We start from the raw sequence: 24,147 nt of genomic DNA, 5'->3' as shown, positions 1-24,147 counted from the left end.
ATAAGATCCTACAGGTTCTTCTGATTGTCCCATCGAGTGGCAGGGTTCAAGTCATCATTAGGAGAGAATTTTATTTAAAAAATGTTATCTTAGACAGCAAAGATGTCCAGTAAACATCACAATTAAACATGCCAAAGGAGAAGCCATGTTGTCAAAATGCCTACTTAACCCACCCAAACATCTCAAACCCACCCTTTGCTGACCTTCTATAACCTCCCCTCTTTTTAAGTTTTTTCTTTTTTTAAACAAGAGAAAGTAGACAGATACATGTTGGTAAATGCTCACTGTCCATATTCACATCGAGACACAGTGTAATCTTTTAGCCCAATATACAGAGAAAGGAAGAAGAAAGCTAGAATTCTATGTACTACTACACAGGGGCCTAGCAACCTCCAGCTCCCAGCAGAGCTAAGGCAGCGGAAGGTTTTTCTTTTTCCCCACAGAGCATGGTGGTGTTGATTCCATAAAGTTTTTCTTGACATAGGAAGGGGTAAAAATAAATTTGGACCAGAAAGGGGCAGAGATTCTTTTCCCACTGTATTCTGCTTAAGGTACATCCCCACTCCCCCCCCCCCCCCCCCCACCGCCTCCAAAATAAGGTGAGTACCATTGTGTAAAGGAGAGAAAAGACACCTCAAAAGCAGGGCAGCTGAGCACAAGAGGGGGAAAAAAAAAGACTGCAACTTGCTCTCAGGGAGTGGAGAAAATTAAAACGGGTGGGAATCCATCAGTGTTCATTAGTCATCTTCTCCTTCATCTTCCTCTCCTTCCCCCTCATCATCATCATCATCATCTTCATTCTCATCCCTTCCCTTATCAATATTTTTCAACCCTTCCTCTTCATCATCATCATCTTCTCCTTCCCTTCTTCATCATCCATGTCAGGAAATAGTACTGTAATAGATTTGACCAAATGTCATCTTTGATGACTTCTCCTAACTCATTTGCACCTACATCAGAATGGTCAGTAAACCAGGTAAAGAAGCTCTCAGGTTCCTCATGCTGTCTCTTCCTGCTGGCTTTATTCTGTGTTTGACTTGAATGTTTCATCAAATCCTTTCCAGATTTCCATATGATTTCAGTGGACTTTGAAGATGAATCACCAGATGAAATTCTTTGGAGAGAACTTTATTTTCGAAGTAAGGATTTTCATTAAAAAAAAAAAAATCTATTCTGTAACCTGATTTAATATCTTCAAATTCTGTCACTTCAATTCTTGTCAAATAATGCAGCACCTCTTCATCCTCTTCCCCAAGCAGTGCAGTCACTTGTGGATGGTTGACAAATGTTGTTACCCCAAAATTTGGGATTTTGGTGATCAATTCTGACCTCTTCTGAAAAATTGGTTGGCAGAATTTGTTATATTTCTGTTCTGCTTTCAAAATCTCCTCACTGGCTTGTTCATTAAGTCTATTTCATTCTGTACTTCATCAATATGTTCATTCGCTTCTTGCTGTTCTTTTTCTCCCTTTGGCAAGTCCTGAGGGGTTGGCTTCTCCTCCAGCTTGGGGGCTGGAGGCGCTTTTGGTTTCTTCATTTGGGGTGGGAGCGAAAACTGGCGTTTGGGGGCCATGCTGTGTGGAAAGTCCGAGGATCTGAACACTGGGAAGTCACCGGGCTCTAAGGCGCTCTGAGCACTCTTATTATGCCCTTTATTCCTATTTATGTCAGACTCTATAAGAAGCCCCATGCTCCCAGGGTGCTTTTAATCTCCTGGATTTTAATCCTCATGGTGCTCTGCACATTCCTTATTCCATACCCTTCTATTTCCTTAATTTCTGAACCTTTCTATTTTGCTCTCTAAATGTCACAGTCCATTTTCATCAAAATCCCATGTATCCTTATCCTTTTCTATGAATGTTTTCTCATTTGCTCTGTGGAAACTGGCCTGTTTATGAGGACACTCTTCCCTTGCAACCATCTTAAAAACTAGCTGTTTTGCCGAAACCGGTTTGCCTCAGTGGATAGAGCGTCGGCCTGCGGACTGAGGGGTCCCAGGTTCGATTCCGGTCAAGGGCACGTGCTTTGGTTGCGGGCACATCCCCAGTGGGAGGTGTGCAGGGGGCAGCTGATCGATGTTTCTCTCTCATCCACGTTTCTAACTCTCTATCCCTCTCCCTTCCTCTCTGTAAAATATCAATAAAATATATTTAAAAAAAAAAACAAACAAAAACAAAAAACTAGCTGTTTTTCTCTCACATTTCTCAGACAATTGGGCTTAAAGGTGGGGGTAGATATATTATTTCTCATTTCTGCTTCCAGACATTATTCCTTTTTCTTTTATAAAAATACCCACTTTTGAATCTCATGTCATCAGATTATATTTGGGTCTCACTACTCTTTGCAGCTATCATCTACTGAGCCCTGAATTTTATTACCCCTCATTTCTCTTTCTAAACATATCTTAATTTTAGTTCTTGATTTACCATTACTCTAACACTATTATTTTAAAAGAATTAAAAAATATATATCTTTATTGATTTCAGAGAGGATGGTATATATATCCTAGGATCGGGCCTAAACGGGCAGTCGGACATCCCTTTCACAATCCAGAACTGCTGGCTCCCAGCTGCTCTCCTGCCTGCCTTCCTGATTGCCCCCTAACCACTCCCCTGCCAGCCTGATTGATGCCTAACTGCTCCCCTGCCAGCCTGATTGCCCCTAACTGCCCTCTCCTGCAGGCCTGGTCACCCCTAACTGCCCTCCCCTGCAGTCCTGGTCCCCCCCAACTGCCCTCCCCTGCAGGCCTGGTGCCCCCCAGCTGCTCTCCCCTGCAGGCCTGGGTCCCCCCTCAACTGCCTTTCCCTGCAGGCCTGGTTGCCCCCAATTTCCCTCCTCTGCTGGCCTGGTACCCCTAACTGCCCTCCCCTGCAGGCTTGATCGCCCCCAACTGCCCTCCCTTGCAGGCCTGGTCCCTCCCAACTACCCTCCCCTGCTGGCCTGATCGCCCTGATCCGGGACACCCTTCAGGGCAAATCAGCCGGCCCCCACCCATGCACCAGGCTTCTATCCTATCTAATAAAAGAGTAATATAGAAATTGACCATCACTCCAACACACAAGATGGCTGCCCCCATGTGGTCAAAGATGGCTGCTCCCATGTGGACACAAGATGGCCACCACAAGATGGCCTGCAGGGGAGGACAGTTGGGAGGGACCAGGCCTGCAAGGGAGGCCAGGGCCGGCCAGGGCTGGCGGGAAACTTGGCTTCCTCCATCGCTGGGGGCAACCCAAGCCTCCTGCTTGCTCCAGCTCCATGGCTGCCGCCATATTTGTTGGGTTAATTTGCATACTCCTGATTGGCTTGTGGGCGTGGCTTGTGGGCATGGCTTGTGGGCGTAGCAGAGGTACGGTCAATTTGCATGTTTCTCTTTTATTTGATAGGATATATATATATATATATATCTATATCTATCCTCAATGGTGAGAGAGAATCATTGATCAGTCTCCTCCTGCATACCTCCACTGGAGATCGAGCCCACAACCCAGGCATGTGCCCCAACCGGGAATTGAACCATGATCTCCTGGTTCATAGGTTGACCTTCAACCACTGTACCACACCAGCCAGGCTCTAACCCAATGATTATTTTGAATTCTTAGTGGTTGTATACCTAATATTCTGTCTCTCAGTGCCTTGACCTCATTTTTTCCATTGATTTTTGCCTTTCATGTTATCTCAAGTCATTCACTCCTCTGGTCATATCCTAGACTCACTCTTCCATAATTTTAAATTCAGGCATCTTTTTCGTCATTCCTCTAGTTCCTCAATATCAACATATCTTTAAATTCCACCAGGACCTCTAGTTTATTTATCCTACTTTGCCACTGTCCTTTATTCACCTCTTGTCTTCTCTCAGCTTAAATTCCACATTCAGTCATTATAATCACTCCCTTGCATGCATCTTCAGCTCCTTGCCTTCCCCTTTCCCCCTTATTTTGACATAATCCCTTGGCTAAAACCAAGCATTGGTTAAATACAACTCTATTATCTGCCCATACCCTAGCAGCTAAATATGGTTGGAGAAACCATGATGAAGGGTCTCACTTTCAGTTCAGGACAAGCTCTGAATTGTGCTGAGTATTTAGTCATTTAACTGACCACACTCTTCTTCCTCTTTTCTTATCTTTAAAAATCTCTTCCCCATCTTCATTCTTGGCTGATAACCTTGCTTATTTTACTGAGAAAGTTAAAGCAATCAGTAGAGAACATCCAAGGATTTCCACCATCACATCTGCCTACCAGCATTTACACTCATGTATGCTGCTTTCTTGACTTATTTACAGATGAACCAGTTGTGCTTCAGTCTAAAGCCATTCTTTCTATTTGTGCACTAGATTCTATACCTTCTCACCTTAAGAACTTTGCTAAATCTCCCCCTCCTGCATCATTTGTTTTTTTTTTTTCACTTTCTGCTTTATTATTCCTATAAAAAGTATGTTGTGTCCTGATCAGTGTGGGTCAGTAGATAGAGCATCGGCCTGCGGACTGAAGGGTCCCGGGTTCGATTCTGGTCAAGGGCATGTACCTTGGTTGTGGGCACATCCCCAGTAGGGGACGTGCAGGAGGCAGCTGATCGATGTTTCTCTCTCATTGATGTTTCTAATTCTCTATCCCTCCCTTCCTCTCTGTAAAAAATCAATAAAATGTATTTTTTAAAAAAAGTATGTTGTGTTTTCTTCCATCTGAGGGGGAAAAAAACTCACAAAAATCTATTCATGTGTTTTAACTGCTTTTTAAAAAAATATAATTAATATAACATGCACTCATTTAAAGTGTACAACTCAGTGTTTTTAGTGTAGTCATAGAGTTGCACAAGCATTATCAAATTCTAATTTTAGAATATTTTTGTAACTCCCACTTCCAAAAGAAACTCTGTACCATTTAGCTGTCATTTCACATTCCCCCTCTCTTTTCAGCTCTAGACAACTACTAATTTATTTTCTGTCTCTATAGCTTTGCCTATTCTGGACATTTCATATAAATGGAATTCTACAATATATGGTCTTTTGTGTTTTCTTTTCCCCCACTTAGCACAATGTTTTAAAGCAGTGGTTCTCAACCTTTCTAATGCTGCGACCCTTTAGTACAGTTCCTCATGTTGTGGTGGCCCCCCAACCATAAAATTATTTTCATTGCTACTTCATAACTGTAATTTTGCTACTGTTAATGTAAATATCTGTTTTCCGATGGTCTTAGGCTCTACAGCAGCGGTTCTCAATCTGTGGGTCGTGACCCACAGGTTGAGAACCGCTAGCAGGGTCGCCTAAGACCATCGGAAAACACAGATATTTACATTACGATTCATTAACAGAAGCAAAATTACAGTTATGAAGTAGCAACGAAAATAATTTTATGGTGGGAGGTCATCACAACATAAGGAATTGTATTAAAAGGTCGCGGTATTAGAAAGGTTGAGAACCACTGTTTTAAAGGTTCTATATTGTGGCATGTATCAGTAAGTACTTCATTTCTTTTTATTGATTAAAAAAATTTTTTTAATACTCACCTGAGGATATTTTTTCTTTGGTTGTTTATATATTTGGTGTTATGTGTAAAAAACCATTGCCCAGCTGAAGGCCATAAAAACTTACCACTGTGCTTTCTTCCAAGAGATGTATAGTTTTATTGTTTACATTTAAGTTTATGATCCATTTCGAGTTAATTTTTGTGTATGGTAAGGGATAAGTTTAAAAATTCATTCTTTTTCTTGTGGATATCTACTTGTTCCAGCACCAGTTGTTGAAAAGACTTTTTTTCTCATTGGATTATCTTGGTGAAAATCAATTAATGATAAATGTAAGGGTTTATTTTTGGACTCTCAGTTTTATTGTGTTGATGTATGTCTATCCTTAAGCCAATACCATACTGTCTTGATTACTGTAACTCTATATCAAGACTTTATCTTGACCTAATTTTCTTCCTATCCATTTGAGGTATACATTTCCTTCCCTGAAATATTTTCTTTGTTCCCCATTGCTGCAGAACTCCTCTGAAGAGTTGTCCACTTGTTTTTTTTCCTCAGTCCCTTCTCCTAAATGATACTTCAATAAGGGTTTTGTTCCCAACAGTGTACCAAAATGCAATTGTCAAGGTAGCCATTGACTTCCACATTTATCTTATCCAATGGTAAATTTTCAGTCTTAGTCTTACTCAATCTATAATCAGTACTGACATTCAATCAGCATCACATTCTTGAGACACTTTCATTTGGCTTTCAGAGCACTTGAGTTTTTCCTTTGCTGGTATCTCTTGCACTCCTCCCCCAATCCCAAATATTGGAGTGCATCAGGAGTTAGGCTTTGCTTCTTTTATCTATCTATGCTCACTCAAATGGTGATTTCATCCAATCTTACAGCTTTACCATCTATATGTTGGTGACTCCCAAATTTACACCTCCAGCACAGCCACTACTCTGAACACCAGACTCATATATTCAACTGTCTAGTAGATATGTCTACCTGGATGTCTTAGAAATTGCAAATTCAACATGTCAAAACTGAACTGAATCCCCTGCTTGTAAATCTGCTCATTTTCATTCTTATTTCTGTCCTACTGGTTGGTTAGTCCAAAACATTGGTGCTATTTCACTATTTCCATTTCCTTATCTCTCACATTGTTTTGTCAGGAAATCCTGTTGGCTCTTCCTTAAAAATACATCCAAAACTGACCCCTTATCTCCATAGTCATGACTTGGCTTAAGCTGTGGTCATCCCTTGCCTGGATTATTGCAGTGGTGGTTTCCTAACGTACCTCTATCTACCTTTGCCCCAGTCTCATTTATTTTCAACTCAGCAGCCAGAGTGATTCCGTAAAGTCCATCATTTCAGTCCCCTGATTAGAACTCTTTATGGTAAAAACCGAGAGTCCTTAAAATAACCTATAGTTTGGTCTTTAATATCTCTATTGTTTATCTCCTTATACTCTATTCCCTCATGTATTCCTATCCAGCACACTGGTCTTTCTCATATATGTCGGGCATTCTCCTGACTGCACTGACTGTTCCCTCTGCCTAAAATGATCTTTCCCCCAGATATCGGGAAGGCTGGCTTCATCACTTCCTAACCACATTTGTAAAATTATCCCCACTCCATCTTTACTCATAACCCATTTATCCTGTTCCTGTTGTTGTTGTTCCATAAAATTTTTTGCTTTCTTAAGATACTCTACAATGTGTGTGTTCAATGTAAGTATTGTTTAACTTCCATTGCTAGAATGTAAGCTCTGTGAAGGTGGTAGGGATGTTTACCTGTTTTGTTCATTAATATATTCCAAGTGTCTATAACTGGTTTTGATACATTATAGTTGATCAGTAAGTGTTTGATGAATTTATGAATGAGTATGTATGGTGCATGCTTCTGTTTCTTTTCTTTTTTTTTTTTTTAATATATTTTATTGATATTTTACAGAGAGGAAGGGAGAGGGATAGAGAGCCAGAAACATCGATGAGAGAGAAACATCTATCAGCTGCCTCCTGCACACCTCCCACTGGGGATGTGCCCGCAACCAAGGTACATGCCCTTGACCGGAATCGAACCCGGACCCTTCAGTCCACAGGCCGACACTCTATCCACTGAGCCAAACTGGTTTCGGCAATGCTTCTGTTTCTTTATGTGCCTTTCTCTATTTGGAAACTCCCATCCGTGTGTGTGTGTGTGTGTGTGTGTGTGTGTGTGTGTGTGTACATATATACTATCTTCTTTCCATTATGCATCTCCTCCCCCAATTATTCTCATCTTTAAAAGCCTTGTTTTAAAATGGTTATCTATTCTGATAAAATTATTTGTCCCAATTCTAACATTAGTATGTATCATTTACATACTAATAACAAGAGAATCTGTGTTAAGCACAGCCACAGTCAGTTCTTGTCTGCTCAATCAGAGGCTGATAAAGTCAGTGAAAGCTGCAGAAAGTTTTAGGTTTCTTTTGGCATCTCTCCACTTGGTAGAAAGGATAGGACAGTGTTTTATAGAAGCTGTAAACTAGAGGGGAGTTCTCAAATTTCAAGGTGTTTAAGAATCACCCTGGGCAGTTTACTAAAAAGTTCTCATCATAGAAAAAAATTGTAACTACATGGGGATAGATTTACTAGACTTATTGTGGTGATCATTTAGCAATATATACAAATATCAAATCATTATGTTATATACCCGAAACTAACAATGTTTTATGTCAATTATACTTCAATAAAAAATAAATAAAAGAAATTATAACCCTTAACTTTCACAGAGATATTTTAAAATTTAGTCTACTTCTAACTGGTGAAATTTCATCCACCTAGGGAGAAGGATATACAGCTTTGCTCTGCCGGACATTGTTTTTCATTCTGCCCCAAAATAGCTTTCTTCCTATTCTCCTGACTTGTCTGATTGTTTCCCTCCATCTCAGCCTTTCTGTTTTTCTCAATACCTAAGGTTTTCCCCAGGGTCTGCCAGAGCAGACACAGTTTCAGGGTTGTCAAGAGAAGACCTCATCTTACTCTGATACATTCAGTTGTACTAGAGTGGCCACTTTTCCCCTATAAATAGGTTCACTTTCTTTCTGATCTGGAGTTTTGATGACTGTAAAATAAGATGATATACTCAGAAGTGGCTATTGAGGCAGAAAGATTTTTCTTCTTGCATCTCAGATTTTCCTTCTGGTATCATTGTTCTTATTCCTAAATTGTAAGTTTTTTTGTTTTTTTTTGTGAGGGTCTATTGGTAGTAACTTTTTCAATATTTATCACCTTGGTTCTCAAATGTAATTTATGGAATTTAGAAATCTACGTTGACACTTTTCTCTCATCAGCTTGGCACATTCTGTGTGGGCTTCCATTGTTGCTGTTGAGAAATTAGCTCTCAGTCTTAGTGACATTTTTTTATGTAGGTTTGTGTCTTTTTTTCTCTTGCTGTTTTTAGGATCTCTTGTTCTTAGGATTTGCTCTTTCACAATGAACTATCTAATGTTATTTTTTCATAATTTGGCTAGGTTTTGGAGTTTTGACTTTAAGAATCAGTTTCACAATGAGGTGTCTAGTGTTGTTATTTTTTCTTAATTTGGTTGGGTTCTGGAGTTTTAAATTTGAGAATCAGTTTCCTGACATTCTGTTTGAATATTGACTCTCATTCTCTCTGTTCTCTGAAACTCTTTAGTTTTTTAAACATTCTCACTCTGTTATCATCTCTCTTAACCTCTCGTGTCCCCGTGTCCCCCCCATGTTCTGCCCCCCATGTTCTGTGCAGTTTCTTTAGACTTCTGTTTTTCTAATTATCTCTTTATCGTTGTGTAGTCTGCTGTTTAACTTCTCTATTGTAATTTGGATTATTACAGTTTTCATTTTTAGAGGTTCCATTTGTATCTTTTAAAGATGACGTTTGTAGTGTCTCCTCTGTTGACTATCAAGTTTCTGTATTTGTGTAGGTTTGTTTCTGTGTCCTTTTTGTTTATTGGCATTTCTGTATCTTTGGCATCTGTACCACACCCTTAATTACTATATCCTTAGAATAAGTCTTGATTAACTTCCCTATTTTTCTCCAAAATTGTTTTACCTATTCTTAGCCCTTGGTTTTTCATATGTATGTAAGAATCAGCTGTACTACATTTTATCTTTGTTGTGCCTGGCTTCCTTTTCCAAGCTGCTGTTTGCTGTGTCAGGATAAAATCCTGCTGTATTGGTGTCTTTCAGCTTTAATAGTTTTTGATCTTTGAACTTACCTTTGCAACATCTTCTTTATGTTTTCTTTTCCTTCCTTTGTCTTCTTGTCATTTTTTTTTTATGGTCATTACAAAAGTATTTTAAAGCCCTGGCCGGGTAGCTCAGTTGGTTAGAGCATCGTCCTGATATGTCAAGGTCAGGGCACATATAAGAAGCAACCAATGAATGCATAAATAAGTGGAACAACAAATCGACGTTTCTCTCTCTCATTTTCTCTCCCTCCTCCCCTCCGTCCCTCCCTCACTTTCTCCATCTCTCCCTGTCCCTCTCTCATCCTCCCTCTCTCCCCCTTTCCCCTTCTTTCCCCGCTCTCCCTTCTCTCTCTAAAATCAATAAATAATAAATAAAAAAGTACTTTAAAATTAAGGTAGTATATTGGGGAGGGGAAAACAAATAATAGAAAAGAATATAAAGCAAAAGGTGCAAATCCCTTTGATATCAGTTTGCTGAGATCTTTCAGAAATTTTTCTGAACATGTACAAATGTGTGTTTATAAAAGTAAAAATTGTCATATACATACTATTTTGTAGTTTGCTTTATTTCATTTAGTATTTAAAAAGGCATTCTTCTATAGCTGTAACACATTCCTTTTAATGACTGAATCATATGTATACACAGTAATTTAACCAGTTCCCATTTTATGGGTTTGTAGATATCTACCTACTTTTTGATCTTGCAGCTTTCAAATACTGCTGATCCTAATCAGCTAAGTGGAGGCTGTGCAGTTTATTTCACATCTACCTAAGGTCTCTCCTCTTAACTCTTTTCAAGGGTATTAGTGGGGCTCTGTCAAGAGCTATCCTCTTAGGGCACTGGCATGTACCTTTCTTAAGGGGGAAGAGTTGGTGTAAATCTTTAGTGTGGTCATATGTGTATTTTACTAAAAAGAAATACTCAAAGGTGTTTGTTTGTTTGTTACATGCGGTATCCTAGAGGAGATTATTTGTGGTGTAGTGTTAGAGGTAGCACCCAGATTGAAGAGTACAGAAATGAATGAGAAAATGGAGATGGAGAGCTTAAGCAGGTCTTTGTTCCAACATGACTATGAGATGGTAGTGGAAGAAGAGAGGCAGTTCTTGGCATTTTGCTTTTTGTTGGTATTTTGCCTTTTGAAAGAAGTTAAAGTTGGATCTCTGTGTTATATAATTTGCCATTTTCTTAATTTTCCTAGCCTCCCCCAGGCAATGTGAAAATGCCGAATGTACCCAGTACACAACCAGCAATAATGAAACCAACGGAGGAACCTCCACCTTATACACAGATTGCAAAGGTTAGTTCATGTTACATGTGCAAATTCATATGGAAATTACAATATCAGTATCATTTACTTCCAGAGCTAAATAATTTTTTATTTGTTGCATTCCATATTGTTAAATTTTTAACTTACTTTTGAGTCTAGGTTAGCCACCTTGTAGACTCTATAATACTCACATATCTTTTTCAGCTTATAACATTTGCTTTATTCCATGACTAGAGGCCTGTTGCACGAAGATTCGTGCAAGAATAGGCCTTCCTTCCCCTGGCTTTGCTCCCAGCCGCCCAGGAGCCTTTGCAAGTCTTCGCTCCCGGTGGGAGCGCTGCTCCTGTAGCTCCCTCCGCCCCCGCCCTCCCCCTCATAGCAGGCATCCCGACCCGCCTGGCCGCTCCATGCCTGCGTATGCAAATTAACCTGCTATCTTTGTTGGGTTAATTTGCATACTCCCGATTGGCTGATGGGCGTCATGGAGGTACGGTCAATTTGCATATTTCTCTCTTATTAGTGTAGATTAGCAATTACTGAATTCATCTATTACCTTGGTATACAATTTTTATAGTGAAAATTTTATTGCCTTTAGTATCACTTTAAAAAATATATATATTTTATTAATTTTTTACAGAGAGGAAGGGAGAGGGATAGAGAGTTAGAAACACCGATGAGAGAGAAACATCGATCAGCTGCCTCCTGCACACCCCCTCCTGGGGTGTGCCCGCAACCAAGGTACATGCCCTTGACCGGAATCAAACCTGGGACCCTTCAGTCCACAGGCTGATGCTCTATCCACTGAGCCAAACCGGTTAGGGCTTGGTATCACTTTTTATTACACAATGCCATTACAGTAACAGTGACAGAATAATAAATATTACTGGAAGAGCGTTATAATGGCTAAGCAAGAGACATTGGTAGGAATTTGAGAAAAATACAAGATAAAAGTAGATGACTAGGATTGCTGCTATCACATAAAGGCAGGTGAAGTTATAGATCAGAATTTCTGAACCATGTCCTTTTTTCATGCCATTATTTTATAAAATATAAGATGTTATGAGTTCTTGCATTGGGAACCTTATATGCCATTTAACCCAATTCGAAAGAGTCAGTTCAGTTGCTCTTTTCTCCATTTGTCTGTTTTCCTCAACACTTCCCTTTTTCTTTGTTATTCACTCATTTAGGCACAGAGGTGACATCACCTTATTTTCATTTTCCTGATTACCTTAGGACTCTGACCACTCTTAGGATTTTTTCTGTCCTAATGTGCCCAATATTCCCATGAAGGTTTTCATAACCAAAAGACCAAATGGATCAAATATCTATATAATATTTTCTGAAACTGAAATCTTCAGTAAATTCCTATACTTTGGAAGAACATTTGAATTACGTTTTCTAGTATAGTAGAGGGAGAAGAAAGAGATAGCATATCAATATTTCAATATTTTATACTTATGACAACCTATTCACTTACTGTTTTTTGTGTAGGAACATGCCTTGGCCCAAGCTGAACTTCTTAAGCGCCAGGAAGAACTAGAAAGAAAAGCTGCAGAATTAGACCGTCGAGAACGAGAAATGCAAAACCTCAGTCAACATGGTAGTATCCAAAATGTTTGAAATAAAAATAACTTTAAACACTTTAAATAATGTCTGCACTGGCTCTAGGTCATTTGCTTTGTGAATAAAATTCTGCCCTGTTTTCCTATTCTAACAAGGAGATCAGACACAGCAGATATTCTACTTGATACTGTGTAGCTCTTTGAAATTGGCTGATTTGCATAGTCTTTTGATAGATTAGAACAGTGTTAGCCTTATCACACAGAAAGTGAATTCAAATATGATAATTTTGGTTTATCCTAAGGCCAGGAACCTTTGATTATGCACTTGAGCTGTTTTTGCTTCTAATGAAATTTTATGAGTACATGGGACTACATTTGACTCTTCTAGTTTAGTTAGCCTACCAGTATTTTCAAATTATTTGTCCCTGTCCTCGCAAGTATTTTGTATCGGTTGAATCATGTGAAAGAAATAAGTCTGTGGTCACTCTAGGAAGCTTTGGGTATTTTGATGATGCCAAAGAAATAAATAAATGCTGAATTGATTATTAGCTATGAAATCTACTCAGGCTGTTATTACCAAAGGCCACTTCAAGAGAGTATTTTAGGGAAAGCTAGCAGTCTCTGGGTACAAAGAGATAAGAGAGCTAGACAAGTCATTGTTAGTATGTCTGGGATAGTGATGGGATGACAAGACTAGGACAGCAATAATAAATTATCTGTTTCTTATCTTAGAATGTGTAAACCCAGGGGCTCCTGAGGGTACATTTATCCTGGGCCATTTACTTATTTGCAACATCAGAGACATATCTAAAAGGAGAAACTAAAGGTGTAATTGAACGTTTCTGAAATACCTATAACTAAAAGCTATCCTGTTTCCTTAACATTGAATAATACAAGTTATTTCTACGAGAGATATTTTAATAAGGGTTGTAATGAAGAGTGGGAAATTAAGAGATAGATTTGTAGTATGTTATACGTTTAATCCTCAGTACAGTTCTCTGAAGGGTGGTATAGTTGTTGTTCTCATTTTTCAGATGTAGAAACACAGTCTTTAGAAGCTTAAGTAAGTTGCCCAAGGCCTCCTAGACAGTAAGTGGCCAGGCCAGGCATGTCTGGTTTCAAGTCTTGTTCTGTTACTTCTCAAATAGTGTGAAACTTGTATGAGAAATGCACGAACTACATGAAATTAGAAAAGAATGATAAACAGTGGAGACGTGGGGGAGAATAAGAAATAGGTCATGCTTTTTCTGCTATGAAATCTTTTCTGGTCTGTAAAATCTAATTTTAAAAGGTTGTGAGATTATATCTAAAATGATAAAATGGCCTTTAGATGTTATTTTTACTCTCTATTTTTAATGTTTGACTTCTTGCTTTAATTTTATATTTTCCCTACCTTCAGTCTAATTTCTTTATATAGACCCTTTACCTTCTCCCTTCACAGTTTGAATTTGTTTCCAGGTTTTTGAAGGTGCTATAATTCCTTAGCATCTTCTTCATGACTGTTTCATGTTTTCTTATAGTTTTGTAACTTACTTATATGCCTTTTGGATATTATTTTTCTGAGACTTTGGGATTTCTGAATTTGATACTTTTGGTATTGGTTAATCTTGTGGTTTTTTTTTCATGAAGTTAACAGTAGAAAATTCCAAAGATTCAAAAGCTCGGTCTTCCCTCTCCACATGGTTAGAAATTATATTTAAAGATGTAAGACACTGAGGAAGAAATTATAGAGATTTAAAAACTGCATGACCTGCATGTGAGAACCAGACTCTTGGGACTTTGAAAGTAATTTTTTTAGGGCAGAGTCACAGGGTATGTGCCTCTATGCTCTTTTTCATTTTCTCGTTTCAACTGTACATAAGTGGTTTCTGCTAAATATTATATGACACCGGAAAATGATTTTAGCATCCAATGTTTTTAAAAGATATAAAGATTGGCTTTTAGAGTTCTCCAAGAATGTAGAGAATACAGTGTTGTATTTGTAAAACACCTATAAAACAATAGATATTGTTCTTTATTCTGAAACCAAAAATAAGAATAGCACATATTTGTCCTAATATAAATAACTTTTTAAAAAAAATTTTGCAGGCAGAAAAAATAATTGGCCACCTCTTCCTGGCAATTTTCCTGTGGGACCTTGCTTCTATCAGGATTTTTCTGTAGACATTCCTGTGGAATTCCAGAAGACAGTAAAGATTATGTACTACTTGTGGATGTGTGAGTACAGATTCAACAAATTTTCTATTTTATTGTCAAAACTCACCTTTTTTTGGAACTCATATTAAGGATAGTATCATTAATTGGTCTTTTTCTATAGATCTTCTAATTTTCAGAGTGAAATGTATATTTGGGTACTTCAAATTTTACTGTATGTGATGATCTAAGTTCTTAGCTGAAGAAAACCTATATATTAAGAACTGGCATTCTCTTGAGGAAAGATCTTTTCTGTCACATAGGTAGAATTTTGCAGTTATTCCTTTTCCTTGAAAAATCTTCTCTGGGCAATATTTGCTTTGAAAAAGTAGGCATATATTTTTATGTAAATGAAGACCATTAAACATTCTGTTAAAGCATTATGACTATTTTTAAAAGGGGCATAAAATATAATATTATAAACTGATTTTTCTTATAGCTTTGAGCACAGTTTACACTTCAAGTGGGGATGAATACTATTATTATTTAAACTACTTAATTAATATAGGAGGTTTTATTGAATAGGACATTAGGACATGCATTTTAGGTTACGATGCTCACATTGATTTGAGTATAATTACAACTCATGGTATACCAAAATAAAATGTCAACCTGTTAATAGTTTGCTGTATGTACACAGAATTTCCACTTACTCTGTTACATTTTCATTCCAGTCATCTCAGTCCCATTTAATATCATCATGTCAGTAGGAGAGGTAGCTGTCACAACTTCTCACCTGCACAACCTCTGGGTTAATGGATAATTTGTAGGGCGCATTCTTGATGGAGCAAATTTGTGTGTGTTTACTGTATGATCAGGGAGCCTTTCCCCCCTTCAAATAGGTAATTTTCCTCAAAATCTTCTAGGAGCATTCTTTATACACTGAGTGGCCAGATTATTATGATCTCTGAATGCATAATAATCTGGCCACTCAGTGTATATCCTATATAATAAAAGGCTAATATGCAAATTGTCCCCTCGACCAGGAGTTCGACCACCAGGCAGGCCAGCCAACCGCCCATGTCCCCTCCCCTGGCCAGGTTGGCCGGACCCCACCCATGCACGAATTCATGCACCGGGCTTCTAATACACACGCACACACACACACACACACACACACACACACACACACACGGCCAGATTATTATGTGTTCAGACTCAGTGTATAAGGTGAACTTGCTCTGGAATGTGAGAAGTGATTCCTTATGGATAGTACATTTTTAACCCTTATTTTGGGTTGGTTTTTGTTGTTGATGTAATATATTTTGCTGAATCCCTAGCTTCAGCATATATTATACTAGTATATTGTTAACATTAAAGGTTTTGATTCTGTGTATGTACATACTAACCAACTCCTATTTAATCAACATACTCATATATGAAAATATATAATAATTATTTTTAATGGGCAGAAATTGGCTTAGCACTTTAGGTATATGTTCTTTGGCATAGTGAAAAAACATTCTGATGGTGGAGATGGGGGTTGCAAGAAAATTCATTAAGGAATTTAGTAAATAGAAATTGAATGGGGAAGATGATTAATTTTAACTGAATGATTAACTGGTTTCCCAATGCCAATTTGTTTAAAATAGGCCTGTTTTGCCTTAGAAATATATAACTTTCTGAGGTTCTTAGAAATGATATAGTTGGCTATAGTTTTTCCTAATTCTGTTCAGTTGGCAGATCTGTTAACTGTATTCAAAGAGGGCCCAAGATTCCATTTAAGGTTCTGATTTGAAGAATCGTTACCTGGAAGAAAGTGAGATCTAGTACCAGCTCAATAATGCCTCTAAGTTTCATAGAATAGAAGTATTTAAATAAGTTCTTTTTAAGAAGTGTCGACTTGTTACTGATTTTAGAGTTGACTAATGATTTTACACTGTAATCCTCCTATATAATAAAGAAGTAATATGCAAATTGACTGTCACACCCTCACAAGATGGCTGCCCATGACCAGGCTGGCAGGGGGGTTAGTGAGAGACGACCAAATGACTGAACAAGCAGGGTGCGTGGGGCGACCAGGCCGGCAGGGGTGTTAGTGAGGGATGACCAAACGACTGAACAGCAGGCTTTGTGGGGCAACAAGGCCAGCAGGGGGGCTGTGAAGGGCAACCAGGCTGGCAGGGGGGCAGTTGGGGGCGATTAGGCTGGTGGGGGGGCAGTGAGGGGCGACTAGGCTGGCGGGGGGGGCAGTTAGGGGTGACCAGGCCGGTGGGGGGGTGCAGTTGGGGGCAACCAGGCCAGCAGGGGGCAGCAGTTAGGAGCGACCAGGCCGGCAGGCGGGGCAGTTAAAGGGGATCAGGCCGGCAAGTGGGGGGGGGCAGTTAGGGGCAACCAGGCAGGCAGGCAGGTGAACGATTAGGAGCTAGTGGTCCAGGATTGTGAGAGGGATGTCCGACTGCCGGTTCGGGCCTAAACCGGCAGTCGGACATCCCCTGAGGCGTCCCGGATTGGAGAGGGTGCAGACTGGGCTGAGGGCCCCTCCCCTGCACGAATTTTGTGCACTGGGCCTCTAGTGATAATTATAATGAGCTATCATTTATTGAGGATTTACTTTGTGCAAGGCACAATGCTAATCACTTTTATGTATATTACATTATTAAATTGTAACCACACTGTGAAGCAGGTACTATATTACTTAGTTTTATAGATAGGGAAACTAAAGGATAGAGAATATGAGTTACTTGTCCAAGATTACACAGAAAGAAAGGTTGGAGTTGGATTGCTTGACTCCAGAACCCAGAGTTACCTGTTATACCACCTACAGAGTACCAAAATGAAGACGTAATTGACATTTTAAACCCAAATACGACAGATATGCTTTCAAAGATACCTTACTTAAAGTGCTTAGTAAAGCAAATTGAAATTTTATGTGAAGAAGTCATTCAGCTTGCAAATCAGGTCAACAAAATGGACTAAATATTTCATTAGTATTCTACCTACATTTGGAATCCAACAAGTGGTTTGGAATTGGATAGAAATTAGCAACAGAGTCATTCATTTCACATTACGTTGCCTTTCTGTGTGTGTTTTTTATCTCTATAAAGTGGACAGATTGTTTAGTAAGTAGGCTTAAACATTTTACTCTTCATTGGAGTGCAAATAAATGACTTTTTGATTATAGTTGTTGGTTACTATAAAAACACTTTGAAAAAGATTTTAATAGATGACACAAACTTAAATTGATATCTTTTATCTAAACCTGGAAGAATTTCTGTGAACATTAAAATACTCATACCCATATATTATCTTTTTTAAACAGATTAGTAGATAAGCCTTTAAAAATTATTTCTCTATAGGTTGATATTTGACTTAGAATGTTCTAAACATTTAATACTTTTTTAGGCAGTTAGATGCCATTTAATGTTAACAGAGTAATCATTTTCTATCTCACAATCTTTTCAATTCTGTTTTTAAGCCCTCCTTAACAGAACTACTTTTATTTTGAGGCAAAAGATTTTGAGTAAATTTGTTAATCAAGCTTTCATGAGAGTTATAAATCCTAATGGGAATAAAGTAATTATTAGTAAGAGTCATTCTTGTATAATATAGAATGGAATGGAATTTTAAGGCTGGAAGAGTTCCTGCATTTTTATAGATGAAAAATGGAAATACACAGAGATTGATTAGCTCAATAGTATTATATCACTATTATCTAGATCTTTTCCTCTGGAGCTTTTTCTCCTATTCTAGAGATTGTGTATTTATCTAGTTGTTAGATGAGAGCAAATTAGATGAGGCATCCTAGGATGTGTTTTTGTCCTGTTTCATTAATCATTACTCTTATTTGGTTAATAATTTAAAGGGATTTTAAAGTTTGTTTTTAATGTGAGTTTTTTATTTAGATTCACTAGGTTTTTATTTATTTTTATTCAAATAGTAGTTAGTCAGTATACTTTTATTGTATTGATAATTTGCATTAAAATTATTTTAATTTCTGAAAGAATTTATTTTCTATAATAAATTCAGCCAGTAATACATTTTTGAAAGTGCTTAAAATTATTATAATGGGTAAATGTGGTTTTTAGGATTATAGTGTATAGTTATATGTTATCCAGATTTTTTGTTTTTGGTCTGTCAGGGAAAGTAATTATTAACAACATATGCAGAGTTTGCCAAGATCTATTTGTGTTAACTAAGGAAAGGTCTGCCACTGGAGCTGAAATGCATCATAGTGTACTTTTTTTTTCTTTAATAAGTGTAATCCTCTACCAAAACACAGTTTGAATCCCAGGACTTTAAAAAAAATGGACAACTCAATGAAGACGAATTAATAATTCTTAAAAATTGACTTTGTAGTCACTGGAAATTTCTACTGTATTGATTATTTTTAGTCCAATGATTCCAATTTTATTGTTTAAACATGTCATGATGAGATTGCACAGGGTACTTCTCTTTTGTGTATAATCTGCTCAGAGAGACGTCTGCAGACCCACTCTGTAAAAATATAGTTCTGAGTGTAGGATCTTATTCCTCCCAAGTTCTGGTTCTTTTCCTGGCAGGCACTACTTTCTTCCTGAGCCTTCAATCAAAAGACATATTACATGTTTCCTTCTCTGGCGAGAGGCCCTTTAGGTAGTACTTCTCTGGTTTACCTGTGTAATTGCCCTTTAAAAAAGGGCCAAAAGAATTTTTTGCCAAACAGTGCATGTATTAGGACTCCTTTTCCTGTGATTACTCTATTTTCAAATCAAATGCATAAGAAACAGCAATGTTTTGAAAAATACTAAATGAAAACATGATGTAAAATACATTCGCTCTTGGGAAATATTTTTTTCATTTATAATTTTTGTTGAATGAACCTCATAAATTGATTGTAAACATTTCTTTTCTATTTTGTTTTTTGATTCCACAGTCCATACGGTAACACTGTTTCTAAATATCTTCGGATGCTTGGCTTGGTTTTGTGTTGATGCTACAAGAGGGGTTGATTTTGGATTGAGTATCCTGTGGTTCTTGCTTTTTACTCCTTGTTCATTTGTCTGTTGGTACAGACCACTTTACGGAGCTTTCAGGTAAAATGTGTGTACTTTAAAATATGCTCTTTAAAACCTGTGAAGTAAATACTCATGGTACACTTGAACGGGAAAATTGGCATTTTCATTAAAAAAATTTTTTATTGTATAACACCTTCAGAAAAGTCTATATATCATATTCATATGTATTCAATCACAAGTGGTCATTATAGCCTAAATCTTAAATGAAACTAGGTAACATAAATGCATGTAATGTTTAAAGTGAATCACTTTCACCTAGCAACTTTGTAAGTATGTTCTATGTAAATTCACTTTTGGTTTTTCAAAAGACCGCAACATTTTAAATATATTTAGACTATAAGATGAAGTAAATACTTTGCATGGTATATTTAATTGTTTGTTAGGAGTAACATTTCCTAAATGCATATTCTGTGGGCAATTAGTAGGTGTTGCGGGAAAAAACGGTTCATTAGCTAACGTTTGGGAATAGCTGGATAATAAAGTTCAGCAAGTTACTTCATTTTAGGATTTCTTAGACTCTTTAAGAGCCTAGTGTGCTTTATGATTTGACCATGAAACCGTTATTAGTATACTTATTATTATTTTGTCAAGCACCTTTTTGGACTATTGTTTTAAGAAATAAACATTGGGAAATGCTGATTTAGATGCTAGCATTGTTTGAGTCCATATATTCAGTTGTTTATCAACTCATTTTTATTTGAATAAACTAATTTATGAATAATGAACCTTCAACTCTTATGAATGAGAGGTAGCATTACTGAGAAATAGGCATGTACCAGTATTGTGCAGATGATATATTAGGGAAATTAGAAGGTTACATTCAACTGTTTAACTTTTTTTCCATTTCAACATAAAATTTCTTTGATTAACTAGAATGTTTACCATCCCCACCTCACACACACAAAATATGGAATTAGAAACCCAGATATGTAAACAGATGGGGTTGGGGGACAGAAATAAAAGAGAGAAGATTGAGAATTTGGAGAGAAAAGGTGTCACTCAACAGAAAACTAAATTGGTTAGAAATAAAATGCAGGGGAAAATAGATGGGAGGAGAGAAAATGAGGGAAAGAACCTTTGGGTATTTATTGAAATATGGGAGTTTGGTTGTCAAGGAATGGGACAAGGTACCCCCGTAGATGTGGGTTGGAGAGAATTAAAAGGAACTATTTACTTTTTACATGATGTAGGAAGAGAGTTCTTTCCTTGTTATCTGAGCCTGGCTCACAAGGTTTATCAATTTTTAATTTTTTGACATCTGGCCTCTGCCTGCCTACTTTTGTCATGTTATCAGTATAACTGTAATAATACTGGTGGTGGCAATGGGATATATCAATTTGAAATTTTAAAAGTGACCTGAGACTAGAGACTTTGGATTTTAAACATCTATGACTAATGTAGCCAAACAGACTATTAAAAACCAGTTTTTGCCCTGTTTGGTATTGTTAAGTGGTTAGAGTGGCCCTCAGACCACAGGGTCACAGATTTGATTCCTGGTAAGGGACATGTACCTGGGTTGTGGGTTTGATCCCTCGCCCCAGCATGGGTGGGAGGCAACCAGTTGATGTGTCTCTCTTACATCTATGTTTTTTTCTCTCCCTCCCATTTGCCTCTTCCACTCTCTAAAAAAAATCAATGGAAAAATGTCCTGAAGTGACAAAACAAACAAAAAGCCAGTCTTTTGCCATTTATTACTTGAAGTCACTCAGTTCCTTTTATTCTCTTTCTTTGCCAGTTGTAGGCTAGATTTTTAGCTGAATTGCAAGCCTTTAGAGTATATCACAAATATGCTAATTATCTGGGTTTCACTATTTGGAGCAGAACTGAGAGGAAAAAATTTTTATGGGGAAAGTTGAAATTAGAATATTTGAAATCATTAATATACACCTTCTCAGTGTGTAACTTTGGGATTTTCTTCACCCAGATTGCCAAGTGTTTGTGAGTCAAAGTCTCTTTGGAAGTACTTAGTAAAGTTTGTTAAACATTTATTCACCACAGATTTCTTCCTTAAATATGAAACTCAAACCAGATACATTGGATATGACTATTTATATTAAATATAGGATTTTTAAAGAGATTTTACTTATTCATGTGGGTGCTTTACTAGTATTTGAGATTGGTTTTGATAGAGATTTCTGCCTTTGAGAAAGGGCAGTCGGGATATTCAAGGGTTTTGTATTGTATTTTAAGAATGATGATTAAGAAATGAAACAAACATACTATGTAAGTCCATAGATAATGGGTAAGTAAAACTTTTTAGGCCAGTTATAGATATATACTTATATATATATATATATACATATTTAATCCTCACCCGAGTATATTTTTCTTTCTTTTTTAAAAATATATTTTTATTGATTTCAGAGAGAGGAAGGGAGAGGGAGAGAGAGATTGAAATATCAATGATAAGTGAGAATCATTGATTGGCTGCCTCCTGCACACCCCCTACTGGGGATCGAGCCCGCTCGAACCCTTGACTGGAATCGAACCCAGGACCCTTTAGTCTGCAGGCCGATGCTCTATCCATTGAGCAAAACCGGATAGGGCAGTATTTTTCCATTGATTTTTAGAGAGAGTGGAAGAGAGAGGGAAAGACAGAGAGAAACATCACATGAGAGAAACACAGCAATTGGTTGCCTCCTGCACACACCCCGACCAGGGCCCTGGGCTGGGGAGGAGTCTGCAACCGAAGTATGTGCCCTTGACTGGATTCAAACCTGGGACCCTTCAGTCCGCAGGCCAATGCTCTATCCACTGAGCCAAACCAGCTAGGGCTATATGTGATTTTGAACGTTAAGTTTATTAGGTATCAGAATTAAACTTAGAGTTGCCATTTTGTCATTTATATGTGTATGTTTTTTTATATATGTTTTTATTGATTTCAGAGAAGAAGGGAGGAGAGAGAGAGAGAGAAACATTAAAGATGAGAGAGAATCATTGATCTGCTGCCTCCTGAACACTCCTTACTGGGGATCAAGCCTGAAACTCGGGCATGTGTCCTGATCAGGAATCAAACTGTGACCTCCTGGTTCCTAGGTGGACGCTCAACCAGTGAGCCACACTGTCCGGGCTCATTTATATGTTTGTAAAAGATTATAACTATTCTTAATTTTATGCTTCTCCAAATCACTAAGCATTATGTAAATACTTTAAAATATTTATTAGGTAATTATTAATGAGGCAGTGTGTTGTTGAAGAAGTATAACTATTGGAAACATACTTTAAATAGGTTAGAATTCTGGCTTCCCCACTTAAAAATTGTGTGCTTCCTAGGAAATTGCAGTAAAAACTCTCAGTGCTTCAGTTTGTTGAGTGTAAATTGGTGATAGTATTTGCTGAGTTGATAAGAGGATTAGAGATAATATACGCACCATTTTTGGCTTTGTGGGTGGTCAGCAGTTCACTAAAGATATATGGATGACAAAAAGCACATGAAATAGTGCTCAGCAACATTAGGTATTAGGAAAATGCAAATTGAAATCAGATGAGATATCACTATATACTTGTTAGCATGGCTAAAATGTAAAGGACTGACCATACCAAGTGTAGATGTGGAGGAACTGGAACACTTACATACTGGTGTTGGGAATATAAAATGGAATAAATGCTTCATTAAACAGTTTGGCAGTTCCTTAAAATGTTAAACATAAACTTCCCAGGTGTTCCAGAAACAACCTAAATGACTATCAGTAGGTGAATGAATAAAATTGGTCTATCTATACAGTGTACTACTACATAACACTGAAAAGGAAGGAACTTTGACACATGCAACATGAGTGAATCTCCAAATAATTATGCTGAGTGAAAGAGGCAGACAAGAAAAAAGTGTATAGTGTATGATCCCATTTATATAAAACTCTAAGATATGAAAGCTATACTGACAGAAAACAGTGGATGGGGTGGAGAGGGAGGGATTACTTACGTGCACAAGGAAACTTGGGATAAATTTATGATTTTTATTGGAGAAGGCTCATGGGTATATACATATGTCAAACTATTGAACTCTACATTAAAATAGTTGCAGTTTATTGTATGTTAATTACAATTCAGTGAAACTAGTAAAAAAAAGGAAAAAATACATTTTTTGGTTAAGATGTTTTGTGGTACAGTTGGAAATTGACAAAGTGAGGTTGCAGTAATAAAAACAATATCTATTATTTGGATAAAGATTTCACATAAATTATGTTATTGTTATTTCAAGCCTCAGGTAGTTGCCACTGGTATATAAAAATATTTTATTTTTTAACATTGAGTGTCAGTCTGCATGTGAATGTAAAGGTATTAAGAAAGATGACATTTTCTCCTTTCTCTCTCCCCCCCCACCCCCGCCTTTTTTAAAAAGGAGTGACAGTTCATTCAGATTCTTTGTATTCTTCTTCGTCTATATTTGTCAGTTTGCCGTACATGTACTACAGGCTGCAGGATTTCACAACTGGGGCAACTGGTAAGTCATTTTATTAC

General features: G+C 37.5%; 1 protein-coding gene across 3 annotated transcripts in view; it reads left to right on the top strand.

Annotated features, from left to right (window-relative positions):
• SCAMP1 (secretory carrier membrane protein 1) overlaps positions 1-24,147 on the top strand; it is a 72,308-nt gene that overhangs the window by 25,251 nt on the left and 22,910 nt on the right. For 2 of the 3 annotated variants that reach the window (XM_080682420.1, XM_080682421.1), the window contains exons 3-7: positions 10,866-10,964; positions 12,426-12,534; positions 14,585-14,713; positions 19,545-19,704; positions 24,029-24,130. In XM_080682420.1, the coding sequence (XP_080538546.1) occupies positions 10,866-10,964; positions 12,426-12,534; positions 14,585-14,713; positions 19,545-19,704; positions 24,029-24,130 (599 nt within the window). Of the gene's footprint in view, positions 1-1,064; positions 1,140-10,865; positions 10,965-12,425; positions 12,535-14,584; positions 14,714-19,544; positions 19,705-24,028; positions 24,131-24,147 lie in introns of those variants that run through there. The other variant, XM_080682422.1, reaches the window with a different exon arrangement.

The sequence above is a fragment of the Plecotus auritus genome (genome assembly GCF_963455305.1).
Source record: "Plecotus auritus genome assembly, chromosome: 7".
In the NCBI taxonomy this organism is placed as follows: domain Eukaryota; kingdom Metazoa; phylum Chordata; class Mammalia; order Chiroptera; family Vespertilionidae; genus Plecotus; species Plecotus auritus.
This window is presented reverse-complemented; position numbering and strand designations above follow the sequence as displayed.